The sequence below is a fragment of the Mytilus edulis genome, chromosome 13, assembly GCF_963676685.1.
Source record: "Mytilus edulis chromosome 13, xbMytEdul2.2, whole genome shotgun sequence".
Taxonomy (NCBI): Eukaryota; Metazoa; Mollusca; class Bivalvia; order Mytilida; family Mytilidae; genus Mytilus; species Mytilus edulis.
The window spans coordinates 14,540,335-14,551,866 of NC_092356.1; the positions used below are offsets into that span (position 1 = coordinate 14,540,335).

The following is an 11,532-nucleotide window of genomic DNA, read 5'->3' on the forward strand; positions in this document are numbered from 1 at the left end:
AAAAGCAATAGGTCTTTCCACGGAAAAGTAGAAAGACCTGAATTTACATAATTGTCTGATTTTTATTATTTCTTTAAAGATATTTTGTTTTAAAAGTGTTGACCGTGTGCACATATTTTGTTTGAAGAAATTTTGTGTTCCCGAGGAGCCAAACGTGATTTTTACATAAAAATTGTTTATAAAATAGAAAAGACCACCGAGGTGCAACAATTTCTGAGATACATATAGTTTATTGTATTGCATACACGAGTCAACCGGACTTTACCAATGTTGCAAACTTATAAATTATTTCAATAGCTACATGATTATCAGGTTTTCAATTTCTATGTTTTAGATTGTATGCAGAAGAAAAACATTTAAATCGACTTAAAATCCGTTCAATTTTAAGAGATTTTTTCAATTCAAATTAAATTACGTTCCATGTTCTTAAAATGTGATGGTTATATACATGTTTGAAAACAATAATGGATCGCAATCCATGAACGGTTAATCTATTGACAGTGTCGGTTAAATTAAATATAACAATGTTAGATTTCAAAATAGAGATCGAAACGGTATTATGAAAGGTGATCTTAGATTTATTTTGAGATTCTTGCATTCACTTTTGTCAAAGGGTTATAATTATTGTATGGAACAATGTTTTGTCATTCATTTTTTTTTTTTGCAATTATATGAATTTTTACGATCAATATTGATTATTATTTGTGCTAACATGTGAACATAAAACAATAATGTATAGCTAGCACTTATCTCTGACCGACATTTTAAATTGTTAGCAGCAATTTCAATATTTGTTTTAATTATACAGTTGGGAGCTCAAGGTAAAATTTTGAGATAAATAACAAATGGAAAATTTTGAAAACAACTGACTAAAAGTTGTAGAGTTGAAATCATCCTTTCGTAACTTTTATGCAAGCAATCACGAGTTAGTTGACCGTTTGAAAATATCTGTTACACAAATGACAGCCGATATGTCCAACTGTCGTCACGAAAAAATCCCGTCCCCTTTTACCAGAATTATACTTATCATCGAGTTTGCACCAATATGAGCAAGATGAAAGGTGCCACGTGTTGAGCAGGATCATGCATATCATCAGGAGCACATGAAATCACACCCAGTGTTTGGTGGGGTTCACGTCGTTCGGATTTTAGAAAATCCGTCGACTAACGAATGTGAATGTACATATATATCTTTCTCCGCTCTTATATAGCCCAAGAGAAAGGATAGCTGACTTACAGGGTTTGATTTAAGTATGTTCGCTGAAACATTTTTTCAAAATATTATTATTGAAAAAATATTTTACTAATATTTTCATATCGATCTAGTTGGATGTATTATTTCTTGATTCAAATGGTATAAGCTACACAGTGATATTAATCAATAAAATATAACTTGTAATTTCTCCATATAAATGAAATAATGTTTAACCAAGTGGAAAAGGATTAATATAAGTTGCAATATCTTGTTTCCAAACCCATGACCAATAAATATGTTTAGACTAAACAAACAAATTTTTCAATACATTGTACTGTATTTAGTTTCTTAAGCACCTATTCCATGCATTCGTTGTGTTAAGTTTCATTGATGAAAATATATTTATTTCCGTTTAAGTTGAGGAGTTTTGGTAATGATGTATTAATCTAATTATTATCCCTAAACTATTGTTCGCTAGATGTTTGTTACCAAAAAAATAGTAATATAGGTTAAACTTATCTGGACAAGCATGCTATCTATGAAATCACCCAATAAATTAAAGATAACTAGTAATTTTCTCATATCCTTAAATATTTTTTACAAGTTTTTCAATAGTTGTTTATATTATGCAGTATTTAAACAGACTATTGTTAAAAATGCGTTTGTTTCTCTTTAGTTTGAAGGAAAGCGGTACTGATGAACACATCTATTGTAAAATCTAGGGTATCACCAGCCCAGTAGATAGCACTTCTGTGTTGACTTGAGTTATCATTGATATGTTCATAATTATACATTAACTGTATTTGAAATTTTTGAAAGACTAAGGCTTTTCTACCTTAGGAATAGATTACCTTACCTGTATTTAGTAACACTTTTAGGAAATTATGGTCCTCAATGCTCTTTAACTTCGTACTTAATTTGGCTTTTTTAACATTTTTTTATTCGAGCGTCACTGATAAGTGTTTTGTACACAAAACGCGCGTCTGGCGTAAATATAAAATTTCAATCCTGGTATCTATGATGAGTTTATTTGTTCCCTGAACTTATATAAAAAGTATGAATAGTCATATAGGTTTGATACATCTTGAAGGGTGTGTTTTGTATTTATTAAGCTTTAGATATATTACTTGATGACATAACGCAATTACAGATAACAAGTTATGTTCACTTATTGACGAACAATTTCAATATCTGTATTTATTATCTAGTATGTAAACAGCTATTAGTTGTGTTTAATCTTTTGTTGAAAATATATTTGTTTCTGTTTAATTTCAGGGATAGTGGTTCGGATGTATAAATCATTGGTAAACTATTGCTGCCTTTTTTTATTATTAAAGAAAAAAATAAATAGTAACATTTGTTGAATTTAACAGAAAGGGTGTTTTCGCAATTAATTCAGTTTGGGATAAATTACTTGGTAACGTAAGACTTTTAATTATAACTAGTAACAAATGGAATATGCATTTCCCAACTTATTCGGTATTCAAGAGCTTGCAGGTCATACTCAGACTTTGTAAAACGTCACCATTGTCTGAGTAGAAAGTAGATTAACCAGGAGTATGTCAAAGAACGTCTCGTCGTTTTTCTAAAACAAAAAGTCTAACGGAAGGTACCAAGACCGTGTTGATAAATATTCTGTATCAACTTCACAAACAGTACACGATGGTCTTAATGAATAGGTTCTGGGTACTGACGCTTTTTATCATCTTAAAAACGTGTTATGCTTTTATTTGTCTTTATGAACATTACTTTTACTGTATTCTTGTCTTTCATTTTTGCTAATGTGTTGTGTATATACGCCTTGTTGTGTTTCTTTGATGCATATGATGTGTGCCTGTTCTGTACTTTTATATCCCGTCATTGTGGTATTGTGCTATTGTAAATTGGGTATTTTTTCTTTCATTCCCCCCCCCCCCCCAATGTGCTGACTACATGCCTTTTCGTGCTGCTTTGTTACATATTTGTTTGTTTTTATAGTGATTACGATTATAACACAATGTTGACATTTTTACCTATTATTTCTGTTTGTTTTGTTCACACATCTTTGTGAATATAATGAAATTTGATGCGACTGTCATACAAGTAGGGGTTTAGCTAGCTTTCAAACGATGTTTAATCCGCCATTTTCTACATAAGAAAATATCTGTACCAAGTCAGTATTATGACATTTGTTATCCATTCGTTTGGTGTGTTTGAGCTTTTGATTCTGCCATTTGATTAGAGACTTTCCTCGGAGTTAAGTACTTATGAGATTTTACTTTTTTCCAGAAACGTCACAATCTGGAATAGTAAACAATCGCTAAATCTACAGATCAGCCGACGAATATTATAGTATCTATAAGATCTAAGACTTTATTTTTTTCATATCTGACTTCACATTTCTCAGTTCCAATTGTGAGGTTAGCAACGTGAATATTGCACTATCAAATGTCAAGTTGAAAGTCAGAGTTATTAAGTTTGAAATTAGAAATGGCATTTTATACTAAAAAAATATATGTCCTTTGAAATGAGAAAAGGAAATGTAAAGTTTGAAACGATAATTCTCAATCAAAATAGTGTCCATACCGATCGCTCGTAAATTTGTCCCGTAAAAATGTCAATATGTTATTAAATATATGGTATCTTATACGGTGTCTTTACATGCAGAAATTGATTTCATCCATATATAATTCAGAAGAACAAAGCAAGACGCATAATTCTTATTCTTCCCTAGTTTTAGTGTTGATTTTTATTGATATGCATTTGTCATGGTGATGTCTACTTTTGTTTGACCTATGATTTGATTGTTTCTATTGTAATTTCTCCCCTTTGTAATGCCATATATATATATATTGTTATCTATCTATATTTTGTAGTTCATGGGACTAGCATCAAACAACATTTTACATTTTACAACGTAGAAAGAGATTGGACAGAAGCGAAAGTTATATGTGAAGATTCGAAAATGAGAATGTTGAATATAGAAACTTTACAAGAAAATGATTTTGTCGTTAATTTGATAAAGGCTGAACTTGGACTTGAATCACTGTAGGTATTTTCAATGTTTTATATCCTTTGAATTCTTTAATAAACAGAAATAATCCATCAAAGCAAAATTCAAAGATACCATTTTTTTCCCTCAAGACCAACGGTGCGCTATGGGTTTTACTTATTGTTGATTCGGTAATCTTATCTATATGATATTAAAAAAGTCACATGAGACTAACAGTTAGCAACACAACACAACATTTTTTAAAGCATCAAGGGAATAATAATACACTTTCATACAAGACTGGATAAGGATATGCATATTACCTGTGGCAATATACAACAATTGATTACATAAAAAAGTAATGACAAGTAAATCATGAATCGAAACACAAGCTGTAGTACAAATTTATACACTTCAGTTTGTCATATATAAAGTTTCTGGAGTTAATCCTAATATATTTTGTCTTTTTAATCTTTCATGATGACATTCTGGTCTTCTTAGTAATCACATAAGTCAATGTTGTCGATAAAGTATTAACGTTGTTTTCTTCTTCTGTCTTAATCCAATATTTATCTCGGTACAAAAAAGAGGTAAAACACGATAAGATAGAATTGATATGAAGAGCGAGACTATTAAGCAATGCAAGTATGTAGTAAAATAAGTAATATGATTCCATATATTGGAATGTTACTGTTTGAAACGCAAAACGCAATTTATCTTATGTTCGAAAACGCAATATATTATAGGTTGTTGCCTTTCATATGTGTTGATCAATTATTGGTTTGTACTTTATTCAGGTTGTTGAATTTCTCTTTATATCTGTATTTGCTTACACCTAAATCCTTTGGTTTCTCATTTGCAATACTCCCAAATCTTTTATATATTATTGTTTCCAACTTTAAACTCCAATGAACATAACATTTTTTCGAAAATATTTACAGAGACGATTTTATATGGACAGGTTTACGCCGAGATTCAACCGGAAATGAAAAGTGGACGGATAATGCAGCACCGGCATGGACAAACTATGCTACAGGAAACCCTACAACAGCATCTGGGTCATTTTGTTTCGCACTAAATCCACCAAATGGTGACTGGTTGGAGCATAGTTGTTCTCAAAAACACATGTTTGTATGTGAAATGGACGTAGGTATGTCAAATTGTGAAAGACACAAATAAAATTTTCCAAATCATTATTCGATGACCAAATGACACCGTCATGGCAAACAAAACCCTAAAAGACAAACAAGAACGTATTTGTATGATATTCATAATAATTTTATTTTTTACTTCATAGTTAACAAAGGGAATATATACAAGAAATGAATAATATAATATGTGAACAACGCTATTACCGGTATATATAATGATACTAAAACCCTTATAAATTCGTCGAATCGTCAAGAAATGTAGAGTATGACAGGTGAACAACGCTTTTATATATATTGTCCTGAAAGCGAAAGGCGGAAGATATAAAAGGAACTTATAAGTAGATGACAAACTTACAGCACAAGAAACATGCCAAAAAGAACAAAACACAGCATATAAGATTAGAGACCGTATAACTAAAAGTGTTCTCAAACTATTTTTGAAATAAAAAGCAGTAATAAAAACAATCAAGTATTGACTTCAAATGTCGGATTAATGAAGTATTCAAGTCTCTTGTTTGTATGCGTGCAGCTTTTATAATCATTAATACTTAATGCTATCTATATAAAATTGTCTAACAATAAAACATACTGTTTTATTTTCCTTAAACGATTGATGCATTGTATGGTATTTTAAATAGTGTAAACTGGACGTGTTTTCATTACAATTAAAAGTGCTAATATTTGTCAAGTAAATGAAGCGTGTCTGTTGAGATGTTTTCTTTCTTGCACATACTACATTTTTATACAATAAATAAATAAGACAAGTGGCGTCAATACGTCGACACCATAAGACAATAACAAACAAAACCAAGGAGTAAACAAAGACTCACAAAACCAAAGGACATTTACATAAGTAAGTAAGTAAGTAAGTAAGTAAGTAAGTAATGACTTTATTTAAAGAGGGTGACTCAATTAGCTTTCGCTAATCTACCTTGAGACCCTCATCAACAGATAAAAATAAGAAATAAGAAACAACACGAACTCCACTAAAAACCGGGAGTGAAATCAGGAGCCATAGGTCGACCACAGGAATAACTGAAAAAATATGTGTTGAAGATAAACTCATCACAGATACCATGCTTTAAATTATGACGCGTGCTACGTCTTGAAAACACTAATCAGTGACGCCTTAAATCATAAAAGATAAGAAAGCCAAATAAATTACACAGTTAGAGAGCATTGATGACCAAAAATTCCAGAAGGTTTTTGTCTGAATACAGCAACAGTGCTCTATTTCTGTGATAGAAAATCATTAATGTTTTCCAAAATTTCAAAGTTTGACAAACAGCTGATTTATAATTGTGACCATGTCAATAATAAATTATTTCAACACAGAAGTTCTGACTCTCTCGGGTGTTAACCTCATTTCAAAATCATAACTAGGTGACGACAATTTGATATTCCTCAGGTGAGGGGAAAGAAGGATTCTTGTCAATCAACTGTGTATGTTAACCCTCTGCCACGTATTCTTATTTCAATCTAAGTACATAGTTATTTCCTACTTTTTATGTTGCAGAATATTCATTTCTGATCCATTCATGAGCAAGGGTATTTATTTTCGGATGTAGCCAGGACAAAATATTTATTTTTAAATTCCTCCTGTTTCCCCTCTTATCTAAGATAAATTGTGTGTTATTTAATACATTTTGTCATTCACAGGTCAATGTACGTTTGACCAAAGACCTGCTGGTAAGGGTTGTAATACTGCACCCATAGCGTCACCTGACTATCTTGCCAGTTTTGAAATTAGCCAATCACCATGTAAGACGAAATGTCTCGATTCAGTCAATACAAATGATGTGGAATGCTGGGCGGCTGCTTATCTCCCCGGATGTTCCTGTGCCGATTGTTGGTTGTTTAACAGCAAAGATACAGATTATTGTTTAAAAAATGAGGATAATTATGATGGTGTGACATTGTTCATCAAAATATGTTTTGAAGGTAAGTTTCCATTACTTAGGTGTGTTTGCATTGCATTTATCAAACTAAATTTTTTTTAACTTTTTATGTAATATTTGCATAATATGTTTACTACCAAACAGTTTCAATATAAATAAACTTACTGGACTAGCACTGGAAATACTAGAGCAAATAAATTGAGAAACTGCTATACAATTGCCAATGAGACGATTATCAATGAGAGGATTATCAATGAGAAGATTATCAATGAGACGATTATCGATGAGACGATTGCCAAGGAGACGATTACCAATGAGACGATTATCAATGAGAGGATTATCAATGAGAAGATTATCAATGAGAAGATTATCAATGAGACGATTATCGATGAGACGATTGCCAAGGAGACGATTACCAATGAGACGATTATCAATGAGACGATTGCCAATGAGACGATTATCAATGAGACGATTATCAATGAGACGATTATCAATGAGACGATTGCCAATGAGACGATTATCAATGAGAATATTATCAATGAGACGATTATCAATAAGACGATTGCCAATGAGAAGATTATCAATGAGATGATTATCAATGAGACGATTGCCAATGAGACGATTATCAATGAGACGATTATCAATGAGACGATTGCAAAGGAGACGATTATCAATGAGACGATTATCAATGAGACGATTGCCAATGAGACGATTATCAATGAGACGACTATCAATGAGACGATTATCTAGGAGACGATTATTAACCAGACCTGGATGATAGCTTTAATATATCATCGTAATGCCTTTAACAATGAACAAAACCAGTCGCAGGAAAATATTTAATAGGCTCCGACAACACGACAACCGTGAACAGTTCAAACAAAACAACCCAACCCAACAAAACGTTCAGGTGTATTGAAAAACAGACAGACGAGAACTACAATTAATAAGACAAACACCTTTATGATATGTCTCCTGACAAGATACTGGTAAAACAGAAAGAGGCGGGGTTTATTCATACTATATACGATGCTGTATGATTTCTTTAAAAAAATATATATCCAGCAGAGACTAGAGAACGAGGATTAAACAACTATAAGTCACCGCTCGGCAACAAACATAAAGCGGCCGGACTTCGTACATGAACATGCGTTAAATATGTTTTAGGTCAATGGTTATTAATCTTATATTTTTATACATACTGCAACAATTGTTTTTGCAGAGAAAATAAAACATTTTGAAGAAATGAAAACTATCCGAGAATATGAATATCACATTCAATTAGATACATGCTTAAGCGTCAAATGTTTTTGTAAATCTAGAAAATATGCTTTGGACGTAAACAATTTCAAAGTGATATTCAAAATTTCCTTATTTCTTATTTCACAAAAAGACTATTGTTTTCGTTTTATTTTTGCTTTCGATTTATGGTGATATTACATAATGATCTTTTTATTATAGGGGAAATGAAGACATTAACAACAAAAATCATAACAACAGGTATGACTTTGTTATAAAAAAACTTTTAGAAACGTTTATTAAACCTAAAAGCAGTTATTCAATTATTAATGAGAAAAAAAAGTTTAAAACAATTATTACAAGTTTGTGAAAACTCAAAATTAGTTTTCATTTACTCTATAGAGATCTATTTCTCGCTATAAATTGAAAAGTTGAATATATCTTAAAGTCACCTAGTGCATTTTTATAAAAATATCAATAGTAGAAACAAATTTGTTCGAACATGTTATATGGTACTAATATATTTCATTACTAATTGTAGTCGACGAAACAACAACATTGCAATCTACAAATGCAACATCAGGTTTCCCTTCTACAAATATTGACGTATTAACGACAGATGTATCAACAGGTTTGTAAACAATGCTCTTTTTATTTAACGTGAGTGATTTTTCATTTCTAGTTTTCTATCATTATTGCATATTATAACAATAAAAGTTTTAGTACGACAAAAACAACACTTATTTACAAATACATATATAATATCTATGAATAAAACATGAAAAAATAAAAAGGAGTTTTTTATTTTTGTTTAAATGGCCTTGAAGAGGGGCGAAAGATACCAGAGGAACTGTCAAACTCATAAATCGAAAATAAACTGACAACGCCATAGCTAAAACAGAAAAAGAAAACAGACAAATAATAGTAAAGAAGAAACAACATAGAAAACTAAAGACTGAGCCATACGAACCCCACCAAAAACTGGGGGTGAAACTATATGTTATAAAATTATAAAAAGAAAAAGGGATTAGCGGGCGAAATTTCTATTGGTACTAAATAAATAAAACTAGACAATTCTGAATATCTGACGAAAGTAAAACCATGAGATGAGAATAAACCATCCTTAATATTGTTTGAAAATTAGGGGTAGGTGTCATTTTTCATGCCTATGGAAGCAGTTGAAAAGCTCTCGGGCAATTTTTTTATTTTTTTATTTTTTTGGGGGAAATCATGTTTTCTTTACATACGTGTTAATTCACATCAGTAAACTAGCAGTTAAAACCGTAAATTTTTCTGCTGATATATTGTGGATATTGAAAGCTCTGAAACAGGATATAACTCGATGTCGCTTGATGAAAAGGCATTTAGTTAAAACAGAATTAAAAAATCTTTGGAATGTTTTTTTTTTCTTTTTTTTTCATTTCATTTTAATTCCTGGAGTTTATGTTATACGGTACCCATCAATATTAATTCTGTCATGATTGCATATTCTTTTTTTTACAGATTCGGCAACATCGTGTGATTGTTCCTTGTGTAATTCTCGAAATAAAACAATCAGTCCCAACATATCATCTGAAGAAATGCAAGAATCCATTGATAAAATTGTCAGTGATATTAAAGTAGACAAAAAATCAACCTCACACTACAAACGAACGCTCACCAGTGCGGAAGACAAACGAATAAGCTCGCGTGTGATTGGTATATCCGGTACTGTTATTCTAATTTTCAGTTTGGTATTTTTACTTGGTATGGATATTGGAAATTTATTCAATGCCTTGAGGGCCATGTATAGGCGACTGAAAGAACTGAATTAAAAACGGTATGGATGACGTTTTTTTTGTGTTAATTGCTTCAGGAATGGAACATTAAGGTGATTGTGTTAAGTATTGAAAGTGCATAACAACTAACAAACGGGGATCTATAATATTAAACGAGAAGACCTCATTTTGTGTGTCGCTTCTCTTTCTTCCACAATAAATTAATCATCATGACTCTGTGTTCTTTAGGTAACATGCATAGTCGCATTTGTCATCCATTTTTATGATTATTCAGATTGCGTTATTTTGGGAGAAAAACGACAAAATAAGTGTCCGGATATTGTTTCTGTTATCAGACTGACTTTTAGTCATAGATTACATTTCCGGTTTTAAGAACAACCAATCGTATTATAGATTACAAAAATGAAAAATAAATAAGCCAATCAGAGCGTTCTCCATATCATGGTTTTTAGATCGCAAGAACCACAACTATTAAACCTCCCTAGAAACAATTATGTTTTCGCGTTTATCCACTTGTAAAATGCAATTATACTACTATAATATACTGAATCCTGTCTACTTTTTTTCTGAAATATTTACTATCTAAGGAGTCATACCAGTTGCATATATATTGAAAAAAGTAAAACATGTGGAAACAAGAATGTGTTAATTTATCATTAAAATTAGAAAGATCATATCTATGGCACGCCTAAATTAAATATTTTACAAAACCGTTGTCATGATTAAAAGATTAAAACCGACTGAATAAATTAAAATATAAGAGTTCAATTATTATCGGCTATGTCGAAATTAGCCGTCAGTAATAAACAGTCAGTAAGCGTCGAAGATTGATTGATTAATTGATTCAACAAATTTCGCTTGTCCAGGTGTCAATAACGTTGATGTCCACACCATGAGTTACTGTAGTTTGATAATTGCGTGCCGCGCGCGTGTGCAGAATGTCGCCCCCTCCTCTAAAAAAGGACGGTATTTTTTATATAAAATGATTGTCGTCCAATTATAACACTCGTTACATTGTTCTTTAGTATATTTAGAATCCGAAATAAACCTAAACTATATGGAAAATGAGATAATGAATTATCTGAAATTCAAATAAATTCAAATAATTAATTATCAGGAGATAAATTAGGATTATCTGAAAATCGTTCAGATAAACCTAGATTTTCTTAATATTTTAAAATAAACAGGAATTTTCTCCAGATAATGAATTTTCTGTATTTTCTGAGATTAACTAGGATTTTCTCGGATTTGAATTAAGCTGAGGATAATCTTAGTTTATCTGAGATAAACCGGGTTAATC

The 11,532-nt window shown here is 31.2% G+C and overlaps 1 protein-coding gene across 1 annotated transcript; it reads left to right on the forward strand.

Moving 5' to 3' along the window:
• The first annotated feature begins 3,775 nt into the window (after positions 1-3,775).
• Positions 3,776-10,950, forward strand: LOC139501731 (uncharacterized). The gene is made up of 6 exons (XM_071290878.1): positions 3,776-4,222; positions 5,108-5,316; positions 6,977-7,258; positions 8,677-8,715; positions 8,996-9,085; positions 9,958-10,950. The coding sequence occupies exons 1-6, from the start codon at positions 4,140-4,142 to the stop codon at positions 10,266-10,268; spliced, it is 1,014 nt and encodes a 337-aa protein (XP_071146979.1). The 5' UTR covers positions 3,776-4,139; the 3' UTR covers positions 10,269-10,950.
• Positions 10,951-11,532: the final 582 nt, after the last annotated feature.

Bases quoted from the DNA above. Each gene is read 5' to 3' on its own strand.
- LOC139501731 (XM_071290878.1), top strand. From the start codon at position 4,140: ATGAGAATGTTGAATATAGAAACTTTACAAGAAAATGATTTTGTCGTT. The intron at 4,223-5,107 runs GTAGGTATTTTC...AAATATTTACAG, and splicing joins GAACTTGGACTTGAATCACT to AGACGATTTTATATGGACAG. The intron at 7,259-8,676 runs GTAAGTTTCCAT...TTTTTATTATAG, and splicing joins CATCAAAATATGTTTTGAAG to GGGAAATGAAGACATTAACA.